Here is a 19,309-nt window from a genome sequence, read left to right as displayed (position 1 = left end):
AGTGAGTTATGAAAACCTAAATTATAGGGACCAAGCCATTGGTAAAATGAGCAGAGATCACTTACCAATAATTCACTTGAGCAGACAGCTTTTAAGAGTTCTGGAAGTTGAGAACAGTAGTTGTTACAACCAGTTCATCCACTGGATTTTATAATAGGCTTAGAAGACAACCTTTTCTGAAAAAGGATTTAAAGCTATTCTAAGCAGATGAATAAACGTACTTTCTAGGTAACGTTTGGTACAGAAGCCTACATACACTTTTTTTTTTTAACAGATTCATAACAAACATCAAGAGCTGATGTTTGTCAATGGAGGGAAAAAAACATACAAAAGTGTGCTGCAGTAAGCATTATGCCATTTACTTGTATCAAGCTTCAATTTTATTTCCACAGTGAGCAAAAAAATGTTAAACAGATTATGATTTTTCTCCATTGCTAGTTCTATCAGCAGACAGGCACGAAAACTGGTAATTTCTTCTGCCCAGAACTGATTTTTCTACTACTACTACAAATTTATCATTCCAGCATGAGTCTTGATATTGAGATTCCAACTGGTGTCTCAATAATACAATGGCACTACAACAACCTTTTTGTGCTGAAAGTTCTCTCTTCTCCTGTCCCGTCATCACTCCGGTCTTGTTTTCTCTCCTTTTTCACTCAGATTTCCTTTCTACTGGTTGTTCACTCACTCCCCTTGCTCACCAGAAGGTTTCATGCTATTTGGAGGGATGGGGGTGTTCATTGCCACTTCTGTGGGTAGGGACACATGCTCCCAAATCTGAGATGCAAGTTGAGACAGCAAACATAAAAAGCTTGGGCTGATGAGCTGCTTCCTGGGCTTGTAGCCTGGTAAATACAAACTGCTCGCTCCTGAGGCCACCTATATTAGAGATCAGTGCAAGAGCAGGAAGGGAAGGTGGGTTTCAAAAGTTCCTTACTGCTAACTTTAGATGTGTCTGAGTCTACTGACAGCTCCTGTCATGCTGCTGCTGCTGCTCATAGCTTTAACAAGAAGAAAAGTAAAGTTCACTGCTGCTACTGAGGGCCCTATGTGAAGCAGTGAAACAGTCATGAATCGTGTTCATTTCATATTGCTGCACCTTGGGGAAAATTATCAGTAGAGGAAGGAACTGGACCACTACTCATAGGGGAGGACCACACCAAAAGACAAATTGGCAGAATAACTGAATCCCAACCTCCTCACAGCAGTCAGGAAGCTCTGAAGGACAGATGAGGCAAAAGAAAGGCTCTTTCTCCCTTCCAGAAGATATGAAGGCATAGAGTTTCAAGTTTATAACACACCTAATAGCCATGTTGATAGTGGCTGATGCTGAGATAAAACCCCAAAGCAGTGCTCAGGGCAGGGCCAGCTTTAGGCACTGCAGGGTCCAATTTTCAAAGAGCTGCCGCCGAAGACAGCGACAGGACTTCGGCAGCAGCTCAACTGGCTGCTGGTGCCTTCGGCGGCACGTCGGTGGAGGGGCTCGCCCTCTTAAGGGCGCAGGGCTCAATTCGGGAGAATCGGGTGAATCGCCCTAAAGCCGGCCCTGGTCCAGAGACTGCACTCACCAACTAGGAATAACATGCCAGGAAGGAATTAGACTTTTCAGCAGACTGCTGTCTCAAGATCCCACTAGTGACGTATTTTATATTTGTTCTTGTTTAGCCCCCCAAAAAGGCTGCTTCTTTCTGATTGCAATTCCAACCTCCATTTCCTACTCTGAACAAATCCCTTCAACTCTGCTCTCCTTACTACACATAAAAACACTCCTAACCCATCCAAGCATTTTCCTATCATATTTTCCACATGTGGACCTCATTCCTCTCCAGTCTCCAGCCCATTCATAGCAATGACTTTTGCCTCTCTGGACCATCTCTTCCATACTCTTTTCTTGTGCTCTGCTGACTCAATTGCTGATTCCTTCTGCTCCACAATCTCCATCACCCAGGAGCTCTTCAAAAATCTATTGGAACCCAACTCGTCTTCCTGCCTTCCAACTCTCTTTCACATGTCAGCGAAACCCTCTGGAAAAAGTACCACAACCATGCTCCACTACAAGTTCATTCTCTCTTTTACTTCCATCAACTTCCTGGTCAACCAACACTAACTTCCCCTCTTCACTAATTCACACCCACAATCCCAACCCCTGGTAGACCACTTCTGGCTCCCTCCTCCTCTATGCAAGACCCTGTTGATATTTTGAGTAGTATTGTCAATCCACCATCCGAGTTGAGGCCCCATCATACGGGATGCTGCATAAATTCTGTCTTTCTGAGCACTTCCCCCAGGCCCCTGATACCAGCCCTCAGCCATCTGTTTGTTCACGGTTCCTATAAAAACCTTCTCAAGTTCTTCCATGCTGACTATTAAGCATTGAACACTCTCCTTGAACTAGTCTAATGAAGTATTTGATGTAGAGGAGTGATTTTAAGAAACTTCCTCCTATGATTCTTACAGGAAATGACCAAGCGAAATAAAGGCCAAGTGTGGGTCATGATAAGCAGAGTAGACATTTATAATTAAGGTTGTTCTAATATTTTCCATGAAAACTTGGTTTTCACTTCTAGTTTTGTCAAACTAACCATTCTGGGGGGGAAAAAAAAAAGTTTTGCATGCTTGGTCTATCTCAGGTTGATTTTGGGGGGGATGCTTTGAGCAAGAATGGTTTAGTCATTTCCAAGAGCAATGTTAGTGAAAAATAGGCAGTTTTGACAATTTTTTTAAAAACAACACTTTTGGTGTCCTGAGAGGTTTGAAGTAGGAAGATGAAGTCTGGCAGGCAGACAGCACTGAGATGCAATGTTTCCTATAAAATTATGTTCAAATTTGGCCAAGTTGTAAGCCAGACGAAAATCACCATTTTATGTATGCCATAGAATTTAGACACTAAGTCTTCATTTTGAGTATTCCAACTATGCAGCGCATACTCCCAGACCACACAGCCTCCATCTCCAATAAATGCAGTTACAGTTCAAGCTGGAATGATGGTGGCAACATTCCTTCAGAGTATCCTAAGGGAATTTTCATATACCAAGCTAGGAAATAGGAGGAGCATGAGTTCTAACCTTCTCTTCCACTCTCAGACTCATAGACTTTAAGGTCAGAAGGGACCATTATGATCTTTTAGTCTGACCTCCTGCACAATGCAGGCCATGGAATCTCACCCACCCACTCTTGTTACAAACCCCTGACCTATGTCTGAGCTACTGAAGTCCTCATCTTGTGGTTTAAAGACTTCAAGGTACAGAGAATCCTCCAGCAAGTGACCCATGCCCCATGCTGCAGAGAAAGGCAAAAAAACCCAGGGCCTCTGCCAATCTGCCCTGGAGGAAAATTCCTTCCCAACTCCAAATATGGCAATCAGCTAAACCCTGAACATGTGGGCAAGACTCACCACCAGACACCCAGGGAAGAATTCTCTGTAGTAATTCAGATCCCACCCTATCTAGTGTCCCATCACAGGCCATTGGGAATATTTACCGCTAATAGCCTAATTTTGGCAGTTAATTGATCTTTGACTATCTCATCATATCATCCCTTCCATAAACTTATCAAGCTTAGTCTTGAAGCCAGATATGTCTGTTACCTCCACTGTTCCCCTTGGAAGGCTATTCCAGAACTTCACTCCTCTAATGGTTAGAAATCTTCATCTAATTTCAAGTCTAAACTTCCTGATGGCCAGTTTATATCCATTTGTTCTTGTGTCCACATTGGTACTGAGCTTAAATAATTCCTCTCCCTCCCTGGTATTTATCCCTCTGATATATTTATAGAGAGCAATCATATCTCCCCTCAGCCTTCTTTTGGTTAGGCTAAACAAGCCCAGCTCTTTCAGTCTCCTTTCATAAGACAGGTTTTCCATGCCTCGGATCATCCTAGTAGCCCTTTTCTGTACCTGTTCCAGTTTGAATTCATCCTTCTTAAACATGGGAGACCAAAACTGCACACAATATTCCAGACAAGATCTCACCAGTGCCTTGTATAATGGTACTAACACCTCCTTATCGCTGCTGGAAATACCTCGCCTAATGCATCCCAAGACCTCACTAGCTTTTTTCACAGCCATATCACATTGGCAGCTCATAGCCATCCTGTGATCAACCAATACTCCGAGGTCCTTCTCCTCCTCTGTTACTTCCAAGTGATGTGTCCCCAGTTTAATAACAAGAATGACCTTGCACTTTTCACCATTAAATTTCATCCTATTACTATGACTCCAGTTTACAAGGTCATCCAGATCTTCCTGTAGGATATCCCAGTCGCTCTCTGCATTGGCAATACCTCCCAGCTTCGTGTCATCCACAAACTTTAGTAGCACATTCCTGCTTTTTGCGCCAAAGTCAGTAATAAAAAGATTAAACAAGATTGGTCCCAAAAGTGATCCCTGAGGAATTCCACTAGTAACCTCCTTCCAGCCTGACAGTTCACCTTTCAGTATGACCTGTTGTAGTCTCCCCTTTAACCAGTTCCTTATCCACCTTTCAATTTTCATATTGATCCCCATCTTTTCCAATTTAGCTAATAATTCCCCATGTGGAACCATATCAAATGCCTTACTGAAATCATCTGTTACCTTCACAAAGAAGACTAGTGTTACAAAGAATAGTAATGTAGGTACACCACAACCTGCCTTGGGTAAGGCCTCACCCATATTTTCCTACTTCCACAGATATTTCTCCCCTCCGTTTTATATACAAGTTCACTAAATCTGAAAAAAACGTTCACAAGATCATACTGGGTAGGACAGAAAATAAAGCCCAAGACTCATCCATTCAATTACATACTTCCTCTCAGAATGAATATGCTAAATTATGCACATGACTATTGTGTATGAAAAACTGAACTGCTCCAGTGTACCCATGTTCACAAACTGCTTTGAGTCTTACAGATGAATAAGCATTATATAAGTATGCAAAGCATCACTAAGCAACTGGCACCTAGGATTTTACTTAGTCCTTTGCTTTAATCACTAGACCACACATCTTTCTCCGCAGCCATCAATAAAACCCTATAATCCTGATTTCTAGGATTCTACTGCTATCTGGCAAACAGTTGCTAGTAGGCTACTTAAAGCGTGCACGACAACGTCCTCCATTAACCAGGACAAATAGAGGACAAGAGCTCACTACTGTTTTAGCTAATGGAGTTTCTCCTTGAGATCAAACTGCAGTTTGTGATGTGTATATGAGGGGTTGCTGTAGATGTGCGAAGTTGTACTGGGTGGAATGTCTATTTCTCAGATTTATTTTTCAAAAACTCAAAATTCCACAGGGGAAAAAACACACTTAAAAATGACATTGTTAAAGCTACGAAGTCAAACATTCTGAAGTTGGCAAATACCAGGACTAAGGTTGGGTATATAAACTTGGTTCTGACCTCATGTGTACGCATGACAATCTTTGATTTCAAGATCACATGCAATTTTTTTCTAGAGGACCCATGTCCCATTCAATGGAAAAGTTTAAGGGTGCATAGGGCCTGGGGAAGAGGACTGCAGGAAAAAGGATTGTTTTGTGGTAAGGCTCTGAACTGTGACCTCAAGAAAACTGGCTTTTATCATTGGTCTGTCAGAGATTTCTGTATGATGTTGGCTAAAAAATTTGAAGTGGCCACTAACTGTATTCTCATTTTCTGGGAGCCCAATTTGAGATAACTGCTGCCCAATTTTCTGAAGAGCTGAACACTGGCAACTGCTTCTGAAGTCAAATGGAGCTGCAGCTACTCAGCACCCAATCATGAAGGCACATGAAATTAGTGTACGCTTTTTTGCAAGTTGTGGCCTTAATGTTTCAGTGTCTGTTGTAAATCTGTAAAATAGCGACAATCAGTATATCACTGCCTCACCGAGGTTTTGTGAAAATAAATTCATTAGTGTTTGAGGCTACCATCACATAACACAAAAACCCACAAATAAAAATCCCATATTCAGTGCACGCTTTGAACAGTGTGGGTCAGACACTGAATGATAGGTATAAAAAACACATACTAAACCATTGCCTTGCTTACTGGGCACTACGCATCTATACACCTGGTGAGGCACGAATCATAATATGCCATCATGTACTTAAAAACTATCATCTTATATACACATAAAGGGGCAGGATTTCCTAACTTCTGACTGGTTGTCTTTGCAACCTTAACACATTTAAGCCAATATAGCACTATACAAACTACCACTTATGCCGGTTTGTTTTTTTTGTTTTGTCTTTTCCCCACACCCCTGAACAACATAAGTTTTGCCAATGTAAGTAGTAGTGTAGATGTGGCCTCAGATTCTTTTTACTTTAACCCCTGCCTTGCCCCACCCCCCGCTACTCTTCCAGGGGTCTTGTTCTGTGCCTGGGAGCATACTCACTGTGGTTATCACATAAGGAGGAATTGGGGGCTGACACATGCTCAGAGCAGGTGGGGTGTTCAGGGATTTAGCAGACAACTTTTAACTAGCTCTGAACATTTGCAACTGGTGATTTTCAGAGACCACAAGCAGCGCTTACCACTTCTCCTATCCCAAGGAACATCCTCTTGCGAAACCTCAAATATCTGTCTCACACCCTTGAGACGCTAGGACTTTTCAAAGAAACTTGGGGGGAAACATTACATTGAAAAGAGCTACCTATTTCCCCCAACACAATTTTCAGAGCAGTTAACATGTAATGAAAGTGGAAGTGTAAGACAATCTTAACTACAGATGTTGCTACCAGCTCTGCCTATAAGAAATGTCTTGGAATCATCAAGTTGTGCACATAGCTAACCTATGTAACCTCATCACTATTCTCCTTATCCTCCCTTTCCTCGTATTTATTACCTGCACTTATTAGGTCTGATCTTAAATTTAATTCTAAGCACTTCAGGACAAAAACTTCATCTTCCCATGAATTTGAATACCAGTTAGCTCCACAGCGCCAGTTCTTGACCCTCTGGGCTCCAATAAAATACAATAAAAGGGTGGTTTAGTCCTTCAGCAAGCAAGTGCATGGCAAGTTTTTCAAGCCCTGCCAACCAAGCCCAAATATCAAAGCGCTAATAATCTCACAAATTTCAGTTACAACTGCCACTATTACTCAAAGTTGACAAAAGCCATTTATTGAAAGAATATTTTATTTGATCCATATTAACTTTTTACTAGTTTCAGAGTGGCATGAAGTATAAGCCCAGAAATCTTTATAAACAAGCTTTTTTTGCTTTAGTTTTATTGTATCCAGTTCAGAGATTTTGAAGTACATATCATGTAAGTGAAACCACTGCATTTCTCTTTCTTCCACTGGACAGGATTGAAGTTTGCAGGTGCATCAGGCCATGCTGAATAACAATGGGATCAGTGTTTCACTGCTCCAGGACTAAAGATACTCATGTTATAAATATTTATGTCAATTATAATTTTATCTTTTTTTCCTTTTTACAAATTACTCGGTATTTTTATTCTGAAAGAGAAGTGTTACACTTAATGTCTTAAATTAGGGGTTCCCAAATCTAAAACATTACATTGCTGCTCATTGTGCTGGCTCTCTTCGTTTCCAACTGCCCATGCGCATTTAAAGATGGTTAAAAATACATTTTAACATAAACATTCTCCTGAGGTATTTGCAACCCAAACCTCACAGCATGTTGCTAGTGCAGAAGAACCTGAAAGTAAAATTAACTAGAAATTAACTAAACAGTTGTATTTGCATATTGTTATTGTCCAAGCTAAATGCAAAAAGTAGACAGCAAAATAAAAAAATGCTTTTTTAAAAACTTAGTTTTAATCTTCAAATGCATTTGTAAGATGGCTAGGAGATCTGCATTTTAAAAATATATCGGACCCTGGTCCTTTTAACCAAGTACCATATACAATACTATTTGAAACACTTGTTTTCTATGACCATGTAGCACTACAAACAGCTTTACACTGATTTGGAATGATTCAGCAACATAATGCTAGATCAAGAAGTGAATGTTCATGCCTGTCCTCTATTAATGAGTTCTCACACAATTAAACTCTTTCATCAGTTACCACATAAAAGAATGCTGTATTCCATGAACAATGCTACTGGAGAACAAGCTGAAAATTTAATTGGAACAAATATAGCTAACTTCTATAGTTAAACCATTGTTTCTCTCAAATACTTGGCAATGGAATATCTGCCAAACAGAGGCATCCTCTCTTGAGGTATTCTAACATTAACAGATGTCACTGGTATTGAGCTATCGGTAACTAGATAGCCCTCCCCTTTCAATATTAAGCATACTGCTAATGTCACTCCTCTGCTACTAATTATTCTAGTACTGAATTTGTTGAATGTACCAGACTGACAAATTCCAGAAGAGTGCTTCAGCAACTTATCAATGGGTTTAGGAATTATTTGTATCAAGTTCTTCCCACAGGTCTAATCTTATTGTAGGTAATTTAAGTAAATTATGTAAAAATTAACAATTTACACCTGGCCACTCTACTCATCAGTTCGTGTATCATATAGAAATAGTAATGTAAAAAGCAAATAGTTTAGGTTTCAAGTTCTTTTTAAAGAGGACTTTTATTCTTCACAGTAAGCTGCAGACAGCATAATATTTCACTCAACTAGTTTTACTTCACTATTAAACCATTAAGAAATTGTTTTCAAAAGACATGAAGCCACAAATATAAAAAGGGTTTGAAAAAAAAATCACTTCATTACATAAAGCTTAGGGGCATAAATCTGTTTGTAATTCATTAATATTTAGAGGTTTAACTAACTTGTCTGGTGACCAAACTTTCTATTTAAGCCTTCAAAGAAAACAACATGAATAGCTTAATAAAGCAATTACATAAGAGAATAGTTCTGTTATACAATACACAGAATGAATAATGCACATGTAAAACAACCGGCCATATGCATTTTGGGTTTTATTATTTTCTAAGCTTCTTTGTGAATTAGGATATAACACTCCATTGATTAGAATAGTTCAGGTAGGCTTTGAATACCCACTGTATAAACAAGGACATTCCTGCACAATATTAAGTGAAAGATTTTTCTGAAATAATCTCTGAAGCAATGCTCTGAAAAGACCTTTTAAAATCTGTCCAAATTAGAAAAGGACTTCTGCTCTGGGGAAAAGTTCTAACAAGATTTCACCGATTCCTCCCTTTCATAATTTAATCACATATAATAGTTATCAAAGCTGTGTGTTCAAACAAGGGCTTGCTGTCCTGCAGTCAATCCTCTGTTCTCATTTCAACTCACAACGAAGTCATTACAGTAAATTTACACCACAATTGAGGGCAAAATACTAACATCAAATGCAGAATTACAGACGTCACAGAATAAAGATGAGAAGCTGGTCACATATAGAGAACGCTTGTTAAAACACAGTTATATTCAATAAGCAGTGAAGGGAACAAAGAAACATGACTTACAGATGCTTCCTTGACTATGCACATACTCTTACATGCACATTTCTGTCAATATGAGAGTGTACATTCTCCTCCTAACCCTTTTTCATAACAGTCAGAATCATGCCACTTAAGGATATCTGAAGATTCCTCAAAAAAAAATGAAATGACTATCTTTCTGGGAAAATCTGGCTTCTTATTTAGGGAAGACAAAAGACAAAAGACCAAGGCCTTTATGGCTTGATAAAAATACTGCTTTTCAAAGTTTTGCTTGTTAACTGCAAAGTATTCAAGAAAGAAGCTTACTCACCGCCACACTGTCTGCCCTAAGATTAAACTAAAGTAATTCCTTCTCATAAAGAAAAAGAAAATTTAAATGATTTTTAAAAAAATAAAATACCTCAATCCACTTAATTCAGAAAAACACAGATGAAAATGAAGGTGTAAATTTTCAAAATACAAGCCTCTGCCTCACAACTATTGATAAAGAAAATGAGTTTGAACATCTAAATCTCAAAATATATATATATACATTAAACATTCTAAAAAGTATAAAGGAATTTTCCTCTTTCGAGCCTTCTCCCCAGAAGCAATAATAAGCACATTTGATAATCAGCCTCAAAGACTTCCAGCTCTGCCAACGCAGCATGTTTCCCACAGATCTGTTCTTATTTGTTAACTATTTTGGCCAGTCAGAGCCTAATGGATTTAGGGTTTCTTTCTGTGTAGACTACTACAGTAGGCTTTTGGTGTACCGATACTTGAAGTTTTGCAGCGTTAATACAATCCTGGTGTTCTGGATTTAGCTTTCTACATTGTGTTCTTCATATTGGCTGTACCTCCTGCATTCATGCTAGTGTCTTCACTGCGTCATTTCTTACTCTTTTGTTTTGTTTTGTTTTTTAAAAAACAGATTGGCAGAGACACCGGAAAGTTTAACAGTTCACTTTATTTGGCACAGATATACGACTAGCACAGTGGAAGTTTTGTCTCTCACAGGCTGGTTTGAAGGCCCACTACCTGACTGATTTCTGAGCAACTGCCAATATCCCTGCTGCTGACCAACTGACAGTCTTTTTATAATCTTCTCCTAAGATCTCTGACATCCCTGTCTGACTCCCATTACTGGAATGTAAGCTTCTCCCAGAACAACGGATCTTGCTATGTTAACAAATAGTATCCTTCTGAAATAATAGCACTCTGTTTGCAAATCTAACTTTTCAGTAACTATGTGCTACTCTGATACCTAGAGGGTTTCATACTGGTGCCAACATTTAAGGCCAGTACTATAATAGACATTTGTAAAGGTCAAGCAAGGACACAGGAACACAACTTTATCTTCAACATAATAAAAGGAATTTGTTCTAGAATGAGATAATTTTCTCTATGTTTTTTCATAAAAGCAGGACCATCTTTTCTAACTGTGATACACATGTATATGTGCCATACTTTTCCATATGTGATCTGACTTTGTCACAAACACCAGGATGAAAAATAGTGTATCCACAATGACTTATCTGAAGTAGGAGGAAGAAATTCTGGATGCTGCCTAAAAAGTCAAAGTTCTTTCCTCGCCCCCAATTTAAAATGTCAACAGTCAATCAGAAATCTGGCAAAAGCATAAGTAACCATGGTAATTAAAAATAAAGCCCCTCACTAAGATCAGGACACACTGAAATCTGAGAGAAACAGGACAAATCTTTAGAAAACAGGACAGATGGCACTGCAACAAATGAGCGAAGTAACTCCTTGAATCACTAGCTACTGAACTACAGCTTGACATAGGGATCAGCATAAAGCTTATTTGTGTTTAGATGGTTGGCAGCAATAGCATCTAGTCACCACTCCAGAGCAGAAAGAACTCACTCACCTTGACATTAAAAAAAAATCAAAACATTTTTACACATTTTCTTACCCTTCTCTCTCTAACGTTTATAAAGCCCTGTGTGCTTTCAACCCTGTAGGAGCAAATGACTGCATCAATTTTTATTTATCCCACACATACACACACACAACCCCACCCCCAAGTAAACCCTTATTCAAGTATTTCAAAATCCTTCTCCCATTCTACTGTGCAAGAATTTCACCCCATTTTTGAGAGGCAGAGATTTGCCAAAAATACCACACTCACCTCTCTTATAAACGTATGGGCCAGTAATGCTGTAATGACCTATAGATGTACAAAGTTAATTCAATTCCAGAATTAAACTACTGTACTTGTGTTGTATTGGGAACAGATACATAACCTCAGTTAATCATTGGCCAACAATATAAAAGGCCACTCCATTGTGCAATATGAAAAAAATGTATTCAAAATATTTTCTTCTCTTTCTGTGAGCTAGCAATCCTATATATCAATATTTTGACTGAGTAAAATTTGTATAACAGTGAATATGTTGTATCATGCACCCCTATGCACACGATGGTATTCAAAGTTTCTGCTAACACAATAGATGTTTTCTTCTAAAACACTTTTTAAAAGGAAGAGAGGAAAACATAGCAGCAGTTACTAAATCTGAGTGTTTCCCACAGAGTCAGCTTTCAGGATTTATGAAACTCACAGCCAAAGAGAGGTGTCCCCCCCCACTGCTGTCTGACCACACAGATGGGTCCTCTGCCCAATTTTAGGCAAAGATAGAGATGGTGGGAATGGAAGGACAGACTAAGGGGATGTGGGCCCCCAAAAAGTAACAACACTACGGGAGGAGGGGAGGGAGAGGAAGAGAAATCCTAAAACTACTGCTCGTTGTGAATGAATAGGACTGTTCCTCCAGCCTGTGAGTGGGAAATGGGATTAGAGACGTCTGAAAACAGATTAGCTAGTGTGCGTAGCTACAGATAGAGAAAGGAGTACTGGAAACAGATGAGATGTTTGTGGTATGTGTGTGAGACAAACAAGAGATAAACAAGTAGTAGTTATAGGAAATGTTAGCAAACGGAGGACTCGTTATCCGAGGGTTCTGGTCGGGGTGAGTGGAGGGTCAATAAGGAAAACTGCACTCTGGTACCTGGAAGCACGTATAGGGAATAGTTACCTGTTGCCCCCCGTGTGCAGTACCCAGGGGGCACAGATCAAGTCGTGCCTGCCTGTACCTTGGGGCTCCTGGGTAGGGGAAAAATAGGGGTAGGTACCCGAGATTAGGCTCCTCTTAAAAACGGAGCGAATAAACAAAGGCTGTAGGGGCTCTTCTCCAGCCGCTACCTGGGAGGCTGGGACAGTACGGGGTAGGTCCAGGGCGCGGGGGGTCCCCTCTGGGGCAGTATGCGGGAGCGAGGGAGTAGCGGGGGGGGACAGTACCGGGGCTCCTCTCCGGGCCGCTGGGAGGAAGGAACAAGAGGGTGGGAGGAGCAAACGGGTACCTGGGGGCTCCTCTCCGCCGGGTTCTTCATCACCGCCTGGCGGAAGCTGTTATCCACGTACGACGCCATCTCGCCCCTTCTCTGCCCCGGCCCCGCCGCCTCCTGCCTCGGCTCCGGCCGCGGAGCGGGGTCGGAAGCTGCGCCGAGCCCCGGCCCCGAAGGCGCGCGGCGGGGAAGCGGGGCTCGGACTCGCCGGGGTCCCGGCTCCTGTCGCTGCGCGGCGGGCGCGGCCTCTCGCTGCTCCGGCCCGGCTCGCGGCCGCTGGGGTGAAACGCCGGGACTCAGCAGCGCCGCCGCCCGGCCAAGCCCGGCCGGCAGCGGGGAGAGCGGCCCGGGGGCTCCCGCGGTCCTGGCGCCTGGCGGCGGCTCCCGGCTCCTGCTCTACTGGGCTCCGCCGTCCAGTTCCGCGGCTGTTGCATCCCCGCCGGCGCCTCCCATCCAGGCTGCCGGGGGCTGCGGGGCTGCGCTCCCGGCTGGGCGCGGGGAGGTGGCTGGCTGGGCGCGGGCGGGGCCGGGCTCTCACGGGGGGAGCGGCCTCCTGCGCTGGCGGCTTTGTGCTGCTGCAACCATGGTGAGGAGCGAGCCACACCGGCGGGGAGCGGCCAGCGGCTCAGCGGCGCTCGGGGAGGGGCCGCGCCCAGCTCCCGCCCCCCAGCCCGGCCGGGCTCGGCTCTCGGCCGACACCTCCCTGCCGTGCCCGCCGGGCGCCGCCAGCTATTGTTAGGGGGTCTCGGGGCCCGGGTCACCAGACAGCTGTACAGTCCCCCCAGCTCAGGCCTCTGGCACCGGGGCACTGCTCTCAGCACCCCGGAGCCCTGCCCTCTCTCCCACAGGACACACAAACCAGGAGGGAAGCTGTGCGGCCACCTCTCGGCAGCGAGATGCGGGGCAGGAGTTAAAGCCTAGTGCCCTACTTGCAGCCACCAGCCCCATGGGGCGAGAGACCATATCTGGCAAAGACAGGACTAAAGCCACTAGGGTTTATACAGCAAAATCAACACCTTAACTTGGTAAACCAACAGATGAAAGGTGCAGGTACCTATTCAGGGGATTGTAATGTGGCATAACCAGCTATAGAAGCAGATTGCCAGACTCTGCATCATATTCATTTCATAGGTGGATTTAAGTTGTGGCCCAATGGGGAGGACATTGCAATAATCCATTTTAACCCTGGCAAAACTATAGTTTGTCAAGGCTGGGAGGGACCATTATGATCATCTAGTCTGTTTTACATTTAACAGGATTTAGAATTTCACTCAGAAATATCTGCTTCAAGCCATAATTTCTGATGATAGCATATTGTTTAGAAAGACATCCAGTCATGATTTAAAGATGTCAATTGCTAGAGAATGTACCACATTTCTCAGTAAAGTATCCTAATGCTTAAAAGCTTAAAGGCCAAAGAATGTTGATTACTTATTCAAGAGAACTGCTAGGGATTTCAATCTGTGACTATTCACGCACCAGTGAAGGAACCCTTCCAGTATACCAAGGCACTAGTGTATAACAATATTAGTTCCATGAATTATAGTAGGCAGGTCACAGAGGAAAGATTGGACTTTCTAATGGGAGCCAGAAGTACATGCTGCTGCTGTCATCATGTAAAAGCAGCTAGGACTCTAACAAGATCCCCAAATTGCAAACTTTGCTAACAAATATCTTCAGCAAGGGCCCTATAGAATCTAAACCATATCCTCATGGCTTTCTCCAATACACCACAATAACCTCAGCCCACATCCTCAGTGGTATTTAGGTGTTGTTCCACCTGACACCAAGTGAAATCCTCAGCCCTGGACTAGAAGCCTAGGCTTCCCATACAATGTGTGGGAGGAGTTGTTCACATAAAAAAGGAATCTTCAGAAGCTAGCACATTGACTAGGGAGTTGCCTAAACTAGCCAGGAGTGAAATGCCAGGGAGAGGGACTTAGGATGTTTAAACAGCTGGCCTGATGCACAGGCCAGAGATAGGCACCTCCCTCTGCTTGGAATCTTCATCTATAAACCTTCACCTAAGCCAGCTCTGTCACTTAAGTAGCCTGTGCTCTTCTAGCCGAATCTGTCTTGTGCTCAAAGTTGAGATATCTCATACACTTGCACTACACTTCCCTGAGCTGTTGCCTGTTGTTTGGGTGGATGGGTGATGTGCTACGTTTGTGGTCTGTATCCAGGCTGCTTGCTTCAGGGTCTGACCAGTTTTAGGCATGCTCAGAGAATACCTACGGAATTGTGCCCCGTTGATAAGATAGGCATTCCAAGGCCTTGTTTGAGAATCTTGCTTCAGGGCCTTCAAAGTTTCAGCTTGAGCTAGAACACTGAGCTGCTTGGTATCTGGGGCTGGTGGCATCAGGACTTCAGGCAGCTTTGTGAATGCTGACCAGCAGAAACTTAGGCTCACAGGGAACTTTTAAGCACCTGACTCCTATTGATTTCAATGGGAGTTTGATGCCTAAATACTTTTTAAAATTTGGTAGTAATTTCTTTGGCAAGGCCACTCTTGTCACTCATCTCTATACTAATCACCATCAGTCAAATGTCGTCTTTACATCACCATTACATAAGAGAAGAACAGAGAAAGAAAAACAGTGTAATGTTTTAATTTTCTTTGGATCTCCTGATGGATTTTGTCTTATAGGACCCTGACTTTTAAACTATGAGGTCCTTGCAGCAAGAACTGATGTCATTTGTGTTTACCATAACATTGAGCATATCACAGATGCTTAACAAATAATACTTGTTAATTACACGTAATAATTTCAGCTATGTAGAAGCTCAACGGATTTGCTTTCCAATTACTTGTATTCTTCACTACTGTGTTATTATGTGATGTAAACATTATTAACATTATAAATATTTAAAATTTTTCAAGTTGCAGATTTTCAAACACTAGCACAAGTTTGCACCTTTTAAGTTGCAAACACTACAGAGTAATGTTTATTTCTAATTTTTTTAAATTTAAGGAAATGAAAATATATTTAAAAGCTTATTTTTTTACAAAACCTAAATTTGGGGCCTAAGGTGAACTAACACTATCCTTGTAATTTACAGGCTAGTTTTAGGTAAAACTGATTGCTTAAGAAGTCTGTGGATTCAGAGAGAAATTTACTAAACTTAGTCAGTTTCTACATATAGGTCTTTACCAATATAAAGAGTCTTAAAAGTAAACAAATTAGAGTCTTGGGGCCTAATCCCATATGCTCCCATCTTAATTAAATGTTTTGGTGGCCAGTGTAGAGGATTCTGTTTAGAGTGTTGGAGCAACTGGAGGTAGCTCCAAATCTCAGCTTCTCCTTGGTTTTCAGTGCACATGGAGTTAGTCCTTAAAAAGACAAGATGTTGTTTAAACTGACAGGACAAAAATGTAATTTCCTACTCCCTAAAAATATTAGTTTTAAAGATGCCTGAGGACCCCCCCCAAACAGAAAAAATATATTGTTGATTCAAATTAATGAGGTAGGCTGCAACTGTGTGAAAGTGCCAGTTTCTCTTCTGAGCAAGCTACCATCAAGCCGGAGTGCTGAAATTTTCTTTGTGAAGTTTACACATAGTGGAGGTGCCACAAGAGCATATCAAACACTCACTGGCACTGTTCTTGAAGCATTTGAGAGTGCACTGATTCTTGTATGTTACAGGCAGAACAGTTAGTTTGACCTGCAGGTAGAATGATAAGCAAATCAAAACAAAGCTACCCACTCTATTTTAACATACAATTGTCATTAGTAAGCTTAAAATCAATAGCTTTAACAGAGTCTCTAAGTATTTTACTTTGGTGATTAATCTATTTTATGGTGTCTATTACCATAGTATTTGAGAGTCATAATGATTTTTGGTTTCAATGAAATTGTTTTCAACACTTGTTATTTAAACTGTATAGAAAATGTTGCTTATAAGTGTATGGCAAAATCCTATCATCCCACAAATAAACAATTAGGAATGGGAATTGCTGGGACTACTGGAGAACCATATCTAAATATATTTCATTACTTTTCTGAGTACACAACAATCATGCATCTAATTAAAATGTGATAACCTACTCAGTGTCTACAAGTGACATATTTAGAATTTAATGCAGATGCTTCCAACTGTTTTTATCCACCTCGGGATCAGAGACGCCCAAGTCAGGTTCACTTTGAGCACCTCTCTTGCTGCTAGTCAGCAAAACATTTAGAATCATAGAATATTAGGGTTAGAAGAGACCTCAGGAGGTCATCTAATCCAATCCCCTGCTCAAAGCAGGATCAACACCAACTAAATCATCCCAGCCAGAGCTTTGTCAAGCCAGGCCTTAAAAACCTCTAAGGATGGAGGACTCAATCCTCCAATTTGTCCAAAAGAAATCTGATGAGGTTCAACAAGGACAAAGTGCAGAGTCCTGCACTGGGGAAGGAAGAATCCCATGCACTGCTACAGGCCGGGGACCGACTGGCTAAGCAGCAGTTTTGCAGAAAAGGACCTGGTAATTACAGTGAAGGAGAAGCTGGATATGAGTCAGCAATGTGCCCTTGTTGTCAAGAAGGCCAACAGCATATTGGGCTGTATTAGTAAGAGCATTGCCTGCAGATCGAGAGAAGTGATCACTCTGGACACTATCCCTACTCCAGCATATCTACCTCTCCCCGCAACTTAGTGTCATCTGCGAACTTGCTGAGGGTGCAATTCATCCCATCATCCAGATCATTAATAAAGATGTTGAACAAAACTGGCCCCAGGACCGAACCCTGGGGCACTCCGCTTGATTCTGGCTGCAAACTAGATATCGAGCTGTTGATCACTACCCGTTGAGCCCAACAATCTAGGCAGCTTTCTATCCACCTTACAGTCCATTCATCCAATCCATACTTCTTTAACTTCCTGTCAAGAGTACTGTAGGAGACTGAATCAAATGCTTTGCTAAAGTCAAGATATATTACATCCACCGCATTCCCCCAGAGATCACAACAGAACTTAACAGCTAACAGTAGCCCAGCTGTAAAAGAATAATTGTAATAAAATCAATAGCCAAATAAAAGAAAACATATGAAAATTTATTACAAGTTGATACTTCTTGATGAGTAGCTGCTGTTACTCCAGAAAAATTATTAGTAGAATAAAATCTATAATCTCAAACCATTTTCTTTTTTACAGCCTTATACATTCTCTTACTCCTACTTCCTATGTTCACCACTTGCCAGCAATTCCTACTAACCTTGATTCAAACATATTTGCAAGGGCCCTGTGCTGCTCTCACTGGAGAGTAAAAGTCCTTTAAAAATCATTCCCCTCTCAATTTCCTTCCCAAATGCTCATAGGTTTCTATTTCAATCAGTCCGAATACTGGCAGGACAGTTGACATCCAATATAATTCATAATTTAGGTATCAGACTAAATGGATGCTGGAATGAGAATATAACAATCTGCTATAAAACACCAGTTCCATTTTATGTAGAATCTAGTAAAGTTCCCACCCTCATTTCCACAGTCCACAGAAGATTCTGTGATAGACTGTTAATTCTACAGCTAATTTTTCAAGTGAAGAATCACAGAAGTTTTATGGTTCTACATTTTGACTACACAAGATGAACAAGGATACAATGAGAGACATAAGGCCACACTTCTTCAGAGGAGTCAACTGGATCATGGGTCCAGGCAGGTCAAGAGAGAAGAGAGCAGTCTGCCAATTCTTGATTTGAATTGACTAGGTACAAATAAATGGGGCCTAATGCAAATAGATGTTATCTTTTTCATACATGCTGGCATAGAATCTGTTCCCTTTCCCTTAAGATTTTTCACTTGTCATAAAGCTTAAAGCAGGGGTAGGCAACCTATGGCACGGGTGCCAAAGGCGGCATGCGAGCTGATTTTTAGTGGCCCTCACGCTGCCCAGGTCCTGGCCACGAGTCCAAGGGCTCTGAATTTTAATTGAATTTTAAATGAAGTTTCTTAAACATTTTAAAAACCTTATTTACTTTACATACAATAATAGTTCAGTTATATATTATAGACTTATAGAAAGAGACCTTCTAAAAATGTTAAAATGTATTACTGGCACACAAAACCTTAAATTAGAGTGAATAAATGAAGACTTGGCACACCACTTCTGAAAGGTTGCCGACCTCTGACTTAAAGGCAGATACTTAAAGCAAGGGATGCTATTAGCTTGGCAGTATTTGAGACTCACATGACTTAACAATGCTCACTGGGAAAATAGGTACATAAATACTTAAAACTACAAAGAGTTCTTTTTTTTAAAAAGCTAGTCCAGCATGGAACTCACACACAATTTCTGTCAAGAATAGGTTGTCATTGTAGAACCCCATTTACATGTATTTTGTATGCAATTACACACACGAGTAATTGCATACAAGTTGTATAAACAACTATATAAGCTACAAAATACGTTTATTTTCAAAGATGTACAACGTTTGTATATTTGAAGACAGGATACAAAAAGACATCACGTGAATTATCCTGTGTGTACCATTATTTACTAAATTAAGTATTGTATATTTTCCTTACTCTAATTTTTATTACAGCTTTACATACATTTTGATCCACTTTATTATGGTATATAATAGATACAACACTGAAGTGTTCAATGTCAGTAAAGTCCACCTCAAAAGTCAG

At 41.3% G+C, this 19,309-nt stretch overlaps 1 protein-coding gene across 1 annotated transcript in view; it reads right to left on the bottom strand.

The window, feature by feature from the left end:
* The window catches only part of RAPGEF2 (Rap guanine nucleotide exchange factor 2), a 321,965-nt gene extending 309,172 nt beyond the window's left edge, over nucleotides 1–12,793 (bottom strand). The window contains exon 1 of the mRNA XM_050945499.1: nucleotides 12,710–12,793. Coding sequence (XP_050801456.1) covers nucleotides 12,710–12,778 — 69 coding nt within the window. The 5' untranslated portion in view covers nucleotides 12,779–12,793. The remainder of the gene's footprint in view (nucleotides 1–12,709) is intronic.
* Nucleotides 12,794–19,309: the final 6,516 nt, after the last annotated feature.

This window comes from Gopherus flavomarginatus, chromosome 3 (assembly GCF_025201925.1).
Source record: "Gopherus flavomarginatus isolate rGopFla2 chromosome 3, rGopFla2.mat.asm, whole genome shotgun sequence".
NCBI lineage: Eukaryota > Metazoa > Chordata > Testudines > Testudinidae > Gopherus > Gopherus flavomarginatus.
Note: the sequence above shows the minus strand (reverse complement) of the source record. Positions and strands in the feature narration are given on the sequence as shown.